This window comes from Saccostrea echinata, unplaced genomic scaffold (genome assembly GCF_033153115.1).
Source record: "Saccostrea echinata isolate AGI-Se365-2 ecotype Australia unplaced genomic scaffold, CSIRO_AGI_Sech_v1 ptg000002l, whole genome shotgun sequence".
NCBI classification, from domain to species: domain Eukaryota; kingdom Metazoa; phylum Mollusca; class Bivalvia; order Ostreida; family Ostreidae; genus Saccostrea; species Saccostrea echinata.
This window is the reverse complement of record NW_026889751.1, coordinates 9,802,391-9,818,431: the sequence shown is the minus strand read 5'-3', so window position 1 is coordinate 9,818,431 and position 16,041 is coordinate 9,802,391. Positions and strand designations below refer to the sequence as shown.

At 33.4% G+C, this 16,041-nt stretch overlaps 1 protein-coding gene across 3 annotated transcripts; it reads right to left on the bottom strand.

Annotated features, from left to right (window-relative positions):
• Nucleotides 1-416: 416 nt before the first annotated feature.
• Nucleotides 417-15,977, bottom strand: LOC133172133 (serine/threonine-protein kinase Nek2-like). Of its 3 annotated transcripts, none has more exons than XM_061306966.1 (9): nucleotides 15,950-15,977; nucleotides 13,584-13,686; nucleotides 12,552-12,769; nucleotides 10,518-10,755; nucleotides 9,993-10,202; nucleotides 9,297-9,483; nucleotides 9,099-9,153; nucleotides 8,931-9,004; nucleotides 417-1,576 (listed from the first exon to the last, which is right to left on the bottom strand). In XM_061306966.1, exons 2-9 carry the CDS (start codon nucleotides 13,677-13,679, stop codon nucleotides 1,236-1,238), a joined length of 1,419 nt encoding a protein of 472 aa, XP_061162950.1. In that variant the 5' UTR covers nucleotides 13,680-13,686; nucleotides 15,950-15,977; the 3' UTR covers nucleotides 417-1,235. The 3 variants fall into 3 exon arrangements, with proteins under 3 accessions (XP_061162950.1, XP_061162942.1, XP_061162959.1); XM_061306958.1 differs by lacking the exon at nucleotides 15,950-15,977 and adding an exon at nucleotides 15,482-15,787; XM_061306975.1 differs by lacking the exon at nucleotides 15,950-15,977 and adding an exon at nucleotides 14,146-14,167.
• Between the last annotated feature and the right edge of the window lie 64 nt (nucleotides 15,978-16,041).

Here is a 16,041-nt window from a genome sequence, read left to right as displayed (position 1 = left end):
TTTTTTATCAATTACATCCCAGACTGTAAAATTAAACAATTATGGACATTTGAGGTGGTTAATATGGATCGATATCGGCCCAAAATATCAAAATTAACCTCAGCTTCTCCTTTGTTAATACACAATTGTGCAATGTTTCAATTCATTTGAGGAAACTGAAAACGCGAAGAAAATTAGTATTAATTAACAGGAACAAATACAGGCATCTCAGTAGACGGTAATCTTTTTAATTTACACAATGTCATATTTGTCTGAAAAGTGACTTTGTCAAATTGTACCGATACTTTTCTGTTCAATGTCACTCCATATTGTCCATAAATTTACATGTACCGGTAAAGTGTATTTCCTACCTATCATTTAATTTCAAATTTTGTTTTCACCATGATTTTATTGGCCTTTAATTAATAACAAGAAAATAAAATTCTTATGATTTTATTATACATAACAAAACAACAAATTAAAAAGTATAAAAATAAAATTATATCACAGAGCTCAATTATAGCTACTGTTTTTTTTTTAATGTAAATTGTTTAAGAGTACATTTCATTCAATTAAAAATACTGGTAAATTATGTTGTGTCAACCGTACCTGGTAGATGTCTGTTTAAACATCAGAAATGAATAAAAAAAATACATATGAATTTCACTTTTCATATAAAGTCATCACATTAAACAAGTGCATGAGATTTGCACAATACCTGCTTCACCAAAAGGGATTTAATGTCTTTTTTTTCTAATCACAAAAAGGGATAGGAGTTTAATTTTTGTGATTAAAAAAATCTGATGTAATGTGGCTGTGCTCTGCCCTAAATATTTAAAAGTGCTCTGCCCTAAAATATTTTAAAAACTTTAAAAAAAAAGTATTTGTATAAGAAAAAACAATGGATATTATAATGTGAAGGAATGTAATTCTTCAAAATGGTAAATGAGCCACAAAGAAATGGGCGGAATTGCTATAAATAAAGTATCAAATTGAAATTCATTTTTGGAGAAATCCATTTGATGAGATCCATGATCTCATGCTAATTACTTAATGGTTCAAATTATGAATACATGTACAATAAATAAAAAATTTTAAAATATCAAAATTTTAGCAAATTACTACCAAAAACTCAAAACTAGTCTGCTTGATAGTCATACCTATCACTTCCTCATAAACAATAAATTACTACGAAGTATAAAGGGAAAAAGTGCACGGAAAAATTTCTGTAAAAATTGCTAGCAAAAATTTGAATATTACCTAAAATACAATAAATTTCGATTTCGTATGTGAGAATCAATTTTCAAATCATGTAGATCATCAACTTTGGATTTGGCCCTAAAAAGTCTATCCTTTAGTTCTCGTCTCTTGGCAAGTTCTACTTCATACAAATTATCATAGTCTTTGAGATCAGAGGAATACTTTGAGGTATAATCTTTGGTAAGGAGATGGTCGACGGTGTAATCTTTGTATCTGTTGTGTCGACGGAGATTTTCCTTGCCATACATGTCAAACGAGACTTTTTTCTTGGGAGAATCTGGATCACGCCTGCCTCTTGACAAACATGGATGCAAACCATCAAACAAGTCCATGTCATCTGAAAAGAAACATGGAAAATACAGAGGAGCAAGGGGGAAATGATATCTGGTGGGGTGTGCATCTTTGATTGGTAAAAATTGAATCTTATGAGTTTGAGATGCTTTTTTGTGAAAATATTTTATACAGTCTATAACAAGTGGTCCATGAGCCATTTCTCACTTGAGTCATATTGCTCTCAATTCTTATATGTTATTTTTGACTATTTTAACATCTTGAGATATTCACTGAGAACTGACTATAATTCAAGGATACTGAATACATGTACATGTATATTGATGGTGAGCCAATACAAAAATGTTCCAGGTATAGATAAAACATTATCTTCAGAGGCTGCAGGTAATACTTAATATTCAGAACACCAAAGTGATCTAAAATTGATATCATTTGCTGTTAAAAGCATCAAAAGTTATATGTAGAAAAAAAAATCAATGCTGAATATTTGAGGATGTTGTGCTCAAGTGAAATGCATTAAATTGTTATCAGAATGACCTTCTACATTATTTTCTTCAGTTCAACAATCATGAATTATGTTGGGCTAATAATTATGGGTCTAAGAAATTTTTCACATAACAGTTTTTGATTAGGAATTACCTGGTAGGTATATTATATGATATGATTAACTTCTGAAGATTTGTGCGACTCCTAATAGGCAGTCGGAGAAAAAGAATCCCAGCTCTGCCATGCAAACAACACATTAAAATATTGATAGATATTCCTCAGAAAGAACCTTTATTTTTATTAATTTCCTAATCAATGTTTAAAAACATAGGAAATCAAATATTACATGGTTCACCTAGAAGAATGCTACTTTATAAGTAAGGCAAAGTCTCACGCTAAACAAATGTGGTGGTAGTGTGCATCCCTAGATGCAACAATGATGCAAATTTGGTCTTCATGAGATTTATAGTTTCTTGTGAATGGATTTGCTCCAAAAACTTTTTTCTGTTCAATCACATAAAAAATCTAAGTAGGGCAAATAGTCACTAGGGGATAGACCTCCTTCTAAAACTTTATCTGCTTACTCACCCCTAAAAAGTAGGTCAAATCCAGAATCCAAAGCAAGTCTTATAGTGTGCATCCTAGACGCATCATTCATGCAAGTTTAGGCTCCATCGCGCTAATAATTACTTGAGAACAGACCTGCTCCAAAAACTTTAATCTACATTTTCCATGAGATTAACATGTAAGATACGGTATCTGAAGCAAGTCTGGTAGTGTGCATCACTAGATGCATCATTCATGCAAATTCAGTCCCTATCAGGCCTTTAGTTACTAGGGAATGGTCTTCCTAAAACTGGTCATGCATCTGGAAAATGTAGGTCAGATCCAGCATATGAAGCAAGTCTCATAGTGTGCATCCCTAGATAGTTCGATCCAGGTATGCCTTATACATGTAGTTTATATTTGGCAATGAGACCTACTCCAACAACTTTTAACCTTCTCATAACAACCTTAATATGCTCCTCAGCATTAACCTGGTCATTCCTATGGGAACTATATGTTAACAAGAGGCCCATGGGCCACAACGCTCACCTGAGTCAATATGGCCCTGCTGTTCTTTGTCAGCAGATTTCTTCTTCTATATATTCATACGTAGAGCTTTGATCAACTGTTCTAGGCATAACCTATCCCCATTTGCCATGTTTTGAATGAAATTGAATCTAAACTTTCTGAGGATGCTTCTATATTCATATAACTAATCATGGTTTTGCTGTTCTTGAAACGGAATTTTAAAGATGTCTGCCATCCTACCCTGGGGGGAAGGAAGGGAGGGGGGGGGGGTTTCAAGATTTGAACAAACTTGAATATACACTACCTAAGGATGCTTCCATATCAATATGACTAATTATGGCTTTGTTGTTCTTGAGAAGAAGATTTTTTAAGATATTTCTTATATATATTCTTTTGTTAAACTTTGCAGATCCCCGATTATGGTCCCACCCTACTACTGGAGGATGCCTTGAACAAACTTGAATCTACAATACTTGGGGATGCTTCAATATCAAAATGACTAATCACGGCTTTCCTGTTCTTGAAAAGATTTTAAAAGATTTTTCCTATTTATTCCTATGTAAAACTTTGATCCCCCATTGTGGACCCACCCTACCCCCGGGGGTCTTGATTTCGACAAATTTGAATCTACACTACCTAAGGATGATTCCATATCAATATGACTAATTGTGGCTTTGTTGTTCTTGAGAAGAAAATTTTTAAAGAATTTTCCTATATATTCCTATGTAAAACTTTGATCCCCCATTGTGGCTCCACCCTACCCCCGGGGGTCATGATTTGAACAAACTTGAATCTACATTACCTGAGGATGATTCCATATCAAAATGACTAATTGTGGCTTTGTTGTTCTTGAGAAAAAGATTTTTAAAGAATTTTCCTATATATTCCTATGTAAAACTTTGATCCCCTATTGTGGCCCCACCCTTCCCCCGGGGGTCATGATTTGAACAAACTTGAATCTACATTACCTGAGGATGATTCGATATCAAAATGACTAATTGTGGCTTTGTTGTTCTTGAGAAGAAGATTTTTAAAGAATTTTCCTATGTATTCCTATGTAAAACTTTGATCCCCCATTGTGGCCCCACCCTACCCCCCGGGGTCATGATTTGAACAAACTTGAATCTACATTACCTGAGGATGATTTCATATCAAAATGACTAATTGTGGCTTTGTTGTTCTTGAGAAGAAGATTTTTAAAGAATTTTCCTATATATTCCTATGTAAAACTTTGATCCCCCATTGTGGCCCCACCTTACCCCCGGGGGTCATGATTTGAACAAACTTAAATCTACACTACCTGAGGATGATTTCATATCAATATGACAAATCATGGCTTTGCTGTTCTTGAGAAGATTTTTAAAGAATTTTCCTATGTAAAACTTTGATCCCCCATTGTGGCCCCACCCTACCCCCGGGGGTCATGATTTGAACAAACTTAAATCTACACTACCTGAGGATGATTTCATATCAATATGACAAATCATGGCTTTGCTGTTCTTGAGAAGAAGATTTTTAAAGAATTTTCCTATGTAAAACTTTGATCCCCCATTGTGGCCCCACCCTACCCCCGGGGGTCATGATTTGAACAAACTTGAATCTACACTACCTGAATATGATTTCATATCAATATGACAAATCATGGCTTTGCTGTTCTTGAGAAGAAGATTTTTAAAGAATTTTCCTATGTATTCCTATGTAAAACTTTGATCCCCCATTGTGGCCCCACCCTACCCCCGGGGGTCATGATTTGAACAAACTTGAATCTACATTACCTGAGGATGATTTCATATCAAAATGACTAATTGTGGCTTTGTTGTTCTTGAGAAGAAGATTTTTAAAGAATTTTCCTATATATTCCTATGTAAAACTTTGATCCCCCATTGTGGCCCCACCTTACCCCCGGGGGTCATGATTTGAACAAACTTAAATCTACACTACCTGAGGATGATTTCATATCAATATGACAAATCATGGCTTTGCTGTTCTTGAGAAGATTTTTAAAGAATTTTCCTATGTAAAACTTTGATCCCCCATTGTGGCCCCACCCTACCCCCGGGGGTCATGATTTGAACAAACTTAAATCTACACTACCTGAGGATGATTTCATATCAATATGACAAATCATGGCTTTGCTGTTCTTGAGAAGAAGATTTTTAAAGAATTTTCCTATGTAAAACTTTGATCCCCCATTGTGGCCCCACCCTACCCCCGGGGGTCATGATTTGAACAAACTTGAATCTACACTACCTGAATATGATTTCATATCAATATGACAAATCATGGCTTTGCTGTTCTTGAGAAGAAGATTTTTAAAGAATTTTCCTATGTATTCCTATGTAAAACTTTGATCCCCCATTGTGGCCCCACCCTACCCCCGGGGGTCATGATTTGAACAAACTTGAATCTACATTACCTGAGGATGATTTCATATCAATATGACTAATTGTGGCTTTGTTGTTCTTGAGAAGAAGATTTTTAAAGAATTTTCCTATGTATTCCTATGTAAAACTTTGATCCCCCATTGTGGCCCCACCCTACCCCCGGGGGTCATGATTTGAACAAACTTAAATCTACACTACCTGAGGATGATTTCATATCAATATGACAAATCATGGCTTTGCTGTTCTTGAGAAGAAGATTTTTAAAGAATTTTCCTATGTATTCCTATGTAAAATTTTGATCCCCCATTGTGGCCCCACCCTACCCCCGGGGGTCATGATTTGAACAAACTTGAATCTACATTACCTGAGGATGATTTCATATCAATATGACTAATTGTGGCTTTGTTGTTCTTGAGAAGAAGATTTTTAAAGAATTTTCCTATATATTCCTATGTAAAACTTTGATCCCCCATTGTGGACCCACCCTACCCCCGGGGGTCATGATTTGAACAAATTTAAATCTACATTACCTGAGGATGATTCCATATCAAAATGACTAATTGTGGCTTTGTTGTTCTTGAGAAGAAGATTTTTAAAGAATTTTCCTATGTATTCCTATGTAAAACTTTGATCCCCCATTGTGGCCCCACCCTACCCCCGGGGGTCATGATTTGAACAAACTTAAATCTACACTACCTGAGGATGATTTCATATCAATATGACAAATCATGGCTTTGCTGTTCTTGAGAAGAAGATTTTTAAAGAATTTTCCTATGTATTCCTATGTAAAATTTTGATCCCCCATTGTGGCCCCACCCTACCCCCGGGGGTCATGATTTGAACAAACTTGAATCTACATTACCTGAGGATGATTTCATATCAATATGACTAATTGTGGCTTTGTTGTTCTTGAGAAGAAGATTTTTAAAGAATTTTCCTATATATTCCTATGTAAAACTTTGATCCCCCATTGTGGACCCACCCTACCCCCGGGGGTCATGATTTGAACAAATTTAAATCTACATTACCTGAGGATGATTCCATATCAAAATGACTAATTGTGGCTTTGTTGTTCTTGAGAAGAAGATTTTTAAAGAATTTTCCTATATATTCCTATGTAAAACTTTGATCCCCCATTGTGGCCCCACCTGACCCCCGGGGGTCATGATTTGAACAAACTTGAATCTACACTATGTAATGCAGGTTTCCCATAAGTTTCAACTTCTCTGGCCCAATGGTTCTTGAGAAGAAGATTTTTAAAAAAAGACACCAAATTTTCACTTATTCTTAATTATCTCCCCTTGGAAGAGGGCATGGCCCTTCATTTGAACAAACTTGAACCCCCTTCTTCCAAGGATGCTTTGTGGCAAGTTTGGTTGAAAATGGCCCAGTGGTTCTGGAGAAGAAGTCGAAAATGTGAAAAGTTTACAGACGGACGGACGGACAGACGGACAGACGGACTACGGACAAAATGTGATCAGAAAAGCTCACTTGAGCTTTCAGCTCAGGTGAGCTAAAAATACAGATCTGAAACCTGACTGGTCCAATGAAATATATTAGATGCATCATCCATGCAACTCTGATCAATATAGGGCTTAGAAATACTTGGAAAGATACTTGAACCTGGGATGCTGACACCAAGGGTCATACACAACTTTGTCAGGGTGAGCCAAACGCGTGCGTAACGCACATGAATTACTTAATAGGGAAAATATATGTACAATACTCACATTCACCTTACCCATTTATGATGGAATCGTAATATTTTGTGAGGGATCAATATTTATGGGTACCAATATCCCCAAGTTCAAAACCTGTGTGAATATTGACACACCAGACATTTGCAAATAAAGGGTAAATAGATTCCATCATACTGGTGATTATAAAGTGATTTAAATTACTTGATAAATGCATGATATTGCTCTTCAAAATGTTTTTTAATTATACCAGTACTCCAACCTTGTATAACCACTTTCTTCTTCACACCAACAGGATATTATTTTGCACCAGAAAAGTTTCATTATTTTACTGTATACATACCCAAAGGAAGATAATGGATGAGAGGATTTCATGAGAATCAGATGCGAAACAGTGAAACTAAAAAACTACAATGACAAACAAATGGCGCAAAGGTTTATAATTATATGAAAGACATACAGGTAACTTTCTGATCTGAAGAATGATTTCCCATTGGAAAGATGATAAAGCTCGTTATTAAATAAAGACATATTGTCAAAACTCAGTTCCCAGAACATTTTTTTAAATATAATATAAACTGAATTAACCAGATTAATCATTGGCACTCAGATTTTGGTTTGAAAAAATATTGACTGTATAGACACCCTTTTACTGTCTGATTTTAAACAATGAATTAGATATCACTGAATTAACAAAAAATAATACTCAAATTTACTATAAAAGGGAAATAAAGATAATTTACTTTAGAATTTCCTGATTTCTCCCCTTAGGTTTTTGGTTACATAATGATTAGTTGTAAGTATAGTAAATAATTTACTATGGCTATTTGTCTTCATTTTTCAGATCAGGTTCAAATGAAAATGACTATAGATACACAAATAAAAGAGAAATAAAGCAAACACAAATGAAAAGCCAAACACAGGAATGAATATGCATTTGAATATATTTGAATATGAAATGAGACATACATCAACAGACATGAAGAAATACATGTAAGCATGATTTTACACAGCACAGTCAAACATATATAAAAAAAAAGTGCAGTATATATTTCAGTTTTCAAAATTGTAATTATCTCTTTCAAAAATAAATCATGGAAATCAAATTTTTTAACATTAAATTTTTTTTTTCACTGCAATTTTTTTTTTTTCATAGAACATGTATTGGGGTTATTGTGAAGACGAAAAAGCACAGCAAAATAACATGGTTGAATATTAAATGAAAGGTTTACTTCTGGCAAATATGAGCTGTGAAATCACCAATATAGTGCAGAAAATTGATTTCACATAGCACCACTGCAAATAGTAATTTTGCACAGAAATATTTTAAACAAGCATGAAAGCTGACATAGCAAAGAAATTTCATCATCATTTCAAAGAATATTAACTTCAAATAATATGAAAAATGATGAAAAATGGTCAGAAAATTAAATTTTTTAAATTTGAATTAAAATCTTGCATTAAAATGATTGAAATTTGAAAAAAAAAAAAAAAATTACAAGCAGGAAATAAAGTACTGATAAGTGAAACTGAAAATCTTTATTTCCCCTTATCTGTTTCCTCTAAAACGCAAATACACACACAGAGAGATATAGCATGGACACATGACACCATTAACTTCTTTTGTTACTGTCCAAGTTAATTGGTGTCAAAGGTGATCTTTGGGTACCATATTTAGAAGGAATGCAAAGCAAAGGAAAGTTCATGGGTTTGACCACCATTCGAGGCGGCGGTACAATTGGGGACAATAAAGTTTTACCTCCATCCCCCGATGAGGACACTTCACGAGACAGGTCACTTTTTCTTCTGAATTCTTTACTTAGTAACTCAATTCTACAAAAAAAAAAATTACATAAAATCAATATGCATTTCTCTAAATGGAAACAATTTAGTGGGAAAAATCAGGTAATATGATGGCTAATCTTACCGTTTCAATTTATCTTCAATCATTTTCTCCCTGATGGCGAGTTCTCGCTCTTGACCTAAAAAAATTGTAATTCAGATAATGTTGACAAAAGTTACAAATGCAGAGTTAACTAACCTTATTTGCTTCCAATTGTTTTTTTTTTAAATTGAACCAGAAGAATATTGGTTATCTCGTGTAAAATACACAACAGAATCTCACTTTTTAATTCTTTTTCTTTCATTTCCAGTTTCTTCTCTTTAATCTTCAGCTCTTCCTCCCATGTATATAGCGAGTCTGCCCCAGCACTTCCTGCCGAGCTCCGTCGATCAACTCTGTCCAGTTTACGACTCCTTCGTAGTACTATCGGATCTGCTAGTACAGCCTCAATGCTGGGTCTCTTATTGACCTAAACAAAAACCAAGCAATAAAATTATGCCATACATGTACGTGTATTAAGAATGTTGAATTACTGTATAAACTAATAAACTAACTGCTATGGCCAGTCTATTTTTAGATTAGATCATGGATCAAATGAGATTTAATAAAATCCCTAAAAATTTTGCCCTTCTAAGAAATTTTATCTTGTATACCTATTTTTCATCACAACTGAATGTAATGCTTACCACACTACCAAAGAAAAGAGGAAAGATAGCAGGCGGTAATATCATTTCATGAGATGATATTGTAGATCACCAAATTTTCGTACACCCTATTTTTCATGAGAATGTTACGTATTTGTTATCTAAAAGTGTAACAAAATTTCATGAAATTTGGTTATTGTTGGATATAATCTTTAATAAAACAAATATATACATGTACATGAGAATGAAATTTCCATGAGCAGGCAGTCTCCCATAATTACGCGAAAATAACATTATCACAAATATAAAGTGATTCATAGTACATGTACTTTACCTCTACACAGAGAAGTTTGGAGATAATAGTGTTGAGATCCTCTGAGTATCGGCTTGGTATCCTCTTGTAGTCCCCCACACAGATCTTCTTGTTCAGGTCCTGCTGGTTACTGGCTGTAAATGGGGGATGTAAGGCACACATCTCGTACAGCATACAACCCATGGACCAAATGTCAGATTTCTCATTATAGGACATGTTGTTGACCAATTCCTGTGATAGAGAAAATCACATGTAAGGTAAAATATGTATTGTACTGAATTTCTAAGTTATCCACTAACTACAATTAAAAAAAGTTTGTATAAGCAGTATCATTTTTGCATCGTACATGTTAATCTAAATAACTCTTGAAAAGTGAAGCTCTTTCATAAAAAGAAATATGAAGATGAATTGTACACTTGTACTGAAAATCATATGTATATTTATTAGTTTTGCTAGATTATCAGGGTACAGGTAATAAATCTGTAGTATTTTAGGTAGTTAGGCAAAATAATAATGCTGGAAATTCCTTTATCCTTAGAAACTTACAGGTGACATGTAATAGGGGGTTCCTACAAAGGTTTTTGCAAAGCTAGTTTCATGATGAAGAACACGAGCCAGTCCAAAGTCACCAAGTTTCACATTATTGTCCGAGTCCAGAAATATGTTGGCTGGTTTTAGGTCTCTGTGTAACACAGCTTTACCGTTCTTTCTGCGATGGCACTCTTTCAGAGCTGATGTCATTTGTATCAACATTTTCCACACAAAACCTTCATCCAGGTAAGTTCTACAACATAAACAATAACTATCTCTAATTTGTGTTGCTGCTTAATACTGTAATGTTATGTTGTGTTGTTATATTGAACATTATGTTTTGAGATGGTCCCTAAATGCTGTCGATTGACTTGAGTTAACTTTACTTGTTTTATAGTTGTAAATTACGGGAAACTTGCATTTTACAATATTATGTTATGCTCAGGTACTTATTTTAAAAGTTTAATGTGTGTAATTTTATTTATTACTAGATTATTGTAATGTTATATCTTACGTATTAGTTATGTTGAGGAAATTCGAACTGATATGTCACACGTGCGTTTCATTTCATGGAAATCATTAAATATTTTAATTGACACACTTACTGATTCATTCCCAGGCTATATGATGCATTTCTTGTATTGTTAAGGTATATGCACTGTCTTAATTCCATTATTTGTACACTTTTTGAAGGAAGTTGTCAGCTACTATTTTTTTGTAAGGTTGACCTTTACTTCCGGGTCAATTTGCTGTTTTTAGATTTCACCCCTATTAATATTCATGCCTCTTGTGAATTTCATGACGTGACATTGTAAGTAAACAAAGTAATATTTTTATCTTTATACATGAGATGTTGAATGAAAAGTAATATTTAAATTGTATAATTTTATTTGTTTGAACGTTTTAATAATGGAACTATGTTGCACGAGACATTTTCCGTTTACTGTAAACGAAATCTGTTCTTAGTAGACGAATTTTTAGAGTAAATTGGTTAAACGGATTTTAACAGGGTATAAATATGACGAATCCGTTAATTTTCAGTTAGTCTGCAACTTTTGGGTTTAGAGAAACAAGTGGGGTTAGCATAATTTTTAAGATGTAAGTTTATTTATTCATTTGGAATTTTACTGGGTAAAAACTAATTGAAATTGCTAGGAAATATTTTTAGGGATTTAGATTTGATCACATATTTCTGAATTTGGAAATCTGATCAACTAATTTGTTAATTAGTGTGAATAACTTAAATTAAAGTCACATATTCCGAGTTATCTCTGAATCAGACTTTACAAAAGTTGGGAATTTTATCAATTTATTAATTAATTGCAAGTAATTTAATTAAAGTCACATATTTGGAGTTATCTCTGAATCAGACTTTACAAAAGTACTGTTTGTGAATTTACTTGAATTCTGGTTTTATTTTGGGAGAAATTGAGAAACAAAGGAATTAATTTCATGTTATTTTGAGGAGGCTATTAATTTATTATCTTGTTAAAAGGGACTATTGCAGTAAATAAATTTTGGAACTTGAAGCAGACTCTTCATTTTGTTTCTTTGGTACTTAAATAGTACCTGGTGTCAGAAAAAAAAAAGAATTAAATAATAAAAGAAATAAATTTAAACTTCAAAATTTGAACTGCACCATCCTGACAGACTCAGGCAGTTCAGAGTGTAGCGTCAGCACGTTACAATACTATGAGTATAAAGGCCTGCTTCTCTTTATAACAATGTAAAAGGAATTGAGACAAGGTATCTCCAACATGGATATCTTGCATACAATAGACATGTCAAAGTGATTGGAAAGTCCCAAGCCCTTTTTCTTTAAGTATTTTACCCTTAATATCTCGAACCCACAGACATCTCTAAGTTTTTTCTTGGTCCTTTCGAGTTCGAAATAACAAGGTTTGACTGTATATTTTTTACACTCCAAATTTTACCAGTATATATGCATATAATTCAAAATACAAAGTGAAAATTCTTTTTGATCCTTCATTCTTTTTCCAGCTGTTTGATTCTTTTTAACCCTTCATTTGTCAGAACAAGTTAACCTACCCATCTCTTCTACAACTTGAAATAAGGACTGATAAATCTCCTCCATCACAGTACTCCATGATGATGTAAATGGTGGTGTTACTGCGGTCTATGATTCGGTCGTAGTAGCGCACTATGTGTTGGTGTTTCAGTTCACGGAGTAAGTTGACCTCGGACACCAACATCTGTTTTTCGGATTCTGTCATGGTGCCATACTCCATCTCTTTCCATACCAGGATCTTTATAGAAACAAAATGTAAACTTTAGACCATAAATACCTTCCTTTGGTTACCTCCTGTTCCTCTTAAATAACTAAAACCCTTTTTTTTAAATTCCACATCACAGAATACAATTTACCTTGAAAATGTTAGGTATAACTTTTTTTGTCAGTGAAGGTAATTAAAAATTTACAAACCACTCAGATAAGCAATTTACTTTCGCAAGCATTAGTGCATGCAGTGAGAAAATACACAAATACATATATATGTATACATTTTGGTATCAAATGAACCTGTCAGTCGACAGCCAAGAATTTACTTAATTTAAAAAAAATATACATTTAACCAAGTTTTATTCAGAACTCTTAACTCCATATATCTTTTTACTTATTAAATATATTTGGCTTCTACATGATCAAGTGCTTTAAGATTTTTACTTCTGTCAAGTCGAAGTTCAATGCCAAAGTCATGTCACAGAGCAAATATTTCAACAGTGTTGTTCAACACATATATGAATAACCGAGCTCTAAAGGCATCTTTAATTAATCAAGATTAAAAAAAATTGACAAAGAAAATAGTTATGTAAGACATATTTACACTCGACCAAATATACCATTGATGGGTTATTTATGGTTTCATATGCTATGATAAATCTATAGAATTGAGCTCTCAGATAAGATTGCAACACAATTTATCTCAATTAATTCCACAGCAGTACAAAGACTTCCAATGACAGTACTGATAAACAACAAATTTATGTTCACAGAGCTATACTTACACACAACTACATCTAACTTATCCCTGTGGTAATAAAATAATTAATTAAAAGGTTTACCTTTCCATCTCTTTTCCTCCTGATTTTCTTGCATGTTCCATATGACCCTGATCCAATGGTTCCGATGACATCAAAATCATCTAATGTACTGGGCATTCTGGGTCTGAAATACATGAAAATAAAATTGGAAATGATATTTCACCTACACTTTTGCTATTTTTTTAAAAGATGATAAGATCAAATCACTTCAAGCAAAATAATCAAAACTTTATCAAGATTGTAAAATTCAATCAATATATCTATATAATTCAACTACCTTTTCCCACATGAGCATGCACATGTATGCATGACTCTTTGCAAGACTAAAAATAAATTAATTCACACCTACAAGAGGGACAGGGTTTAGATAAAATACGGGAAAAGAACAACCCAAATAAACTAGTATATGAGAGAATAAAGGCTCAACAATTAAACAAAAAAATTCTTTTACCAACCTGTTAACAACAATGATATTAACATTACAAGGAAATAAAAGATCAGCTATCTTATTGTTTAGAAGATAATCAGCAGGTACCCTAAAGCCAGTGACAGATACCCTGGGGCCTTGGTTATCAAGAGTTACCTGTCCAAGGCCAATTGTAACTGAATTGTCACCCCTATTTAACACCTGTTATGAAATTATTTGTCAACACTGACAAAGTGACCGAAAAGATAGCACAAATAAGAGAGAAATAGAGCCTTTAGTTTTGTAAGAGCTATTCAAAATTAATGAAGCGAGAAATATACCTTAGGTGATAATACAATTAAGTGTTGATTAGCTAAATGAAAAGAAAGTCACTCTTGAGATGTACACTTTACGTATTATACAGATAGATCAATATAGTGAAAGTACCTGGACTAGTATACATATATGTCTCCAACTTCTTTTCATTAATTTGCAATGGACAATATAATTTAATGCATTGCATTATCAAACTAACTTAACAGCTAGATTTTTTTCCAAAGAAATTTATCCTTAACACTATCTTTCAACACATGTCAGTGTCAAACTTTAATTGTCATAAAAAAGTGACATTCTGGGAAAAGCCTTTGAATTTGAATTTTTGTAAATAGTTTAATTGACAAACTTATTTTGGTTGTTAGTTAAAGTGAAAAACAATTTATAATTAAGGCCTAATGGACAAAACTTTGTTCATAGTTCAAAGGGTGGCAGTTCTAAGGTTCTCATTTTTTTTCTTTAAACAATCTTTCCTATAAATGTTTGGTCATAACATTAATGGATTGCAGTGCCTACAGATCTATATCATGCAACCATTCTTTAAGAATAAGAAGTTCATACAAGTGTCAAAGATGACAAGTGTATTTCAGCCTTGAAATTAGCTAATGAAGCTAATTAAGTTTCTAAGAAATATTTTGTTGGTATTGTAATCAGTGTTAATTAAAGCCTTCTCCAAGCCTTAAGGCTCATGAGGCCTGCACTTATACCCACTTTTTCTTATGCTAAGTGGATGAGAGTCATTGACTCCCCCTGGATAAGAAACCAGTCCATCTCAGGTTAACGTCCACCAAAAGCTGAAGTGGGGCACTGACACAAAGCAGATATTAAAAGTGCCTTGTCCAATGACACAACATACAACAAGCTCATTTAAGGAACTAGCGTTCTTTTAGTTACTGACCAAATACCTATGTTCACTGAGCCATGTGCTTATAATGAGTTCACATTATCTCTCAATTTTTTTTAACTATAAAACCGTACAGTCCATCTATTGTTTATTAAAATACACTTTACATTTGAGTAAGCTTGTATATTCTCCTTTTTTTTCTTCAGAATTATACATGCATGCCATTTAGCTCCTTAATAGTTTTGAAGTATATAACCTTGAATTTATTAATTGCATGTTTACAAACTTAATCAATACATATCTATTGCCCTGATTAGTATGCCACAAATTCCTTACTTTCCAATTGACTTTGAAAGACCTGCAGAATAAGTAGAAATATGAGGATCCAAAGGGCATGGATCCAACTGTTTATTTCCCAAATCATTAGGTTCATTGTTAACAGCACAGTCTTTTTCTGCCTGCACCGACTGAATTACTGATTTAGGCGGGGGTATAGATGTCCCTGCTTCATGGACAATTTGAGATCCACTCCCCATCATTTACTGGGAGAAACTTCTTACTCCAACAATATCACTTTCAGAATACACGAAGATATAACCGGCAGAACCAAAGATGAAACATGAACAAACTCAAATGAACTGTTCTGACTTGCGTACAAAAATGTAAACATTGGAACATGCACAGACATGAAAATGATCATAAATTTGTCAATGTATATTTCGAGTATTTGCAAGAGTTTAAAGGCGTAGGAATGGAAGTGTGATTTTAGTGCAATATAACTCTCTAGAAAATAAACTCGTTTACCCAAATTGTGACTCTGTCTTTTGTTTTCATGAGTTACCGAAGCCTGCTTCGAAATTACCGCATTATGAAATCGTCTTTGTAATTGGATAATG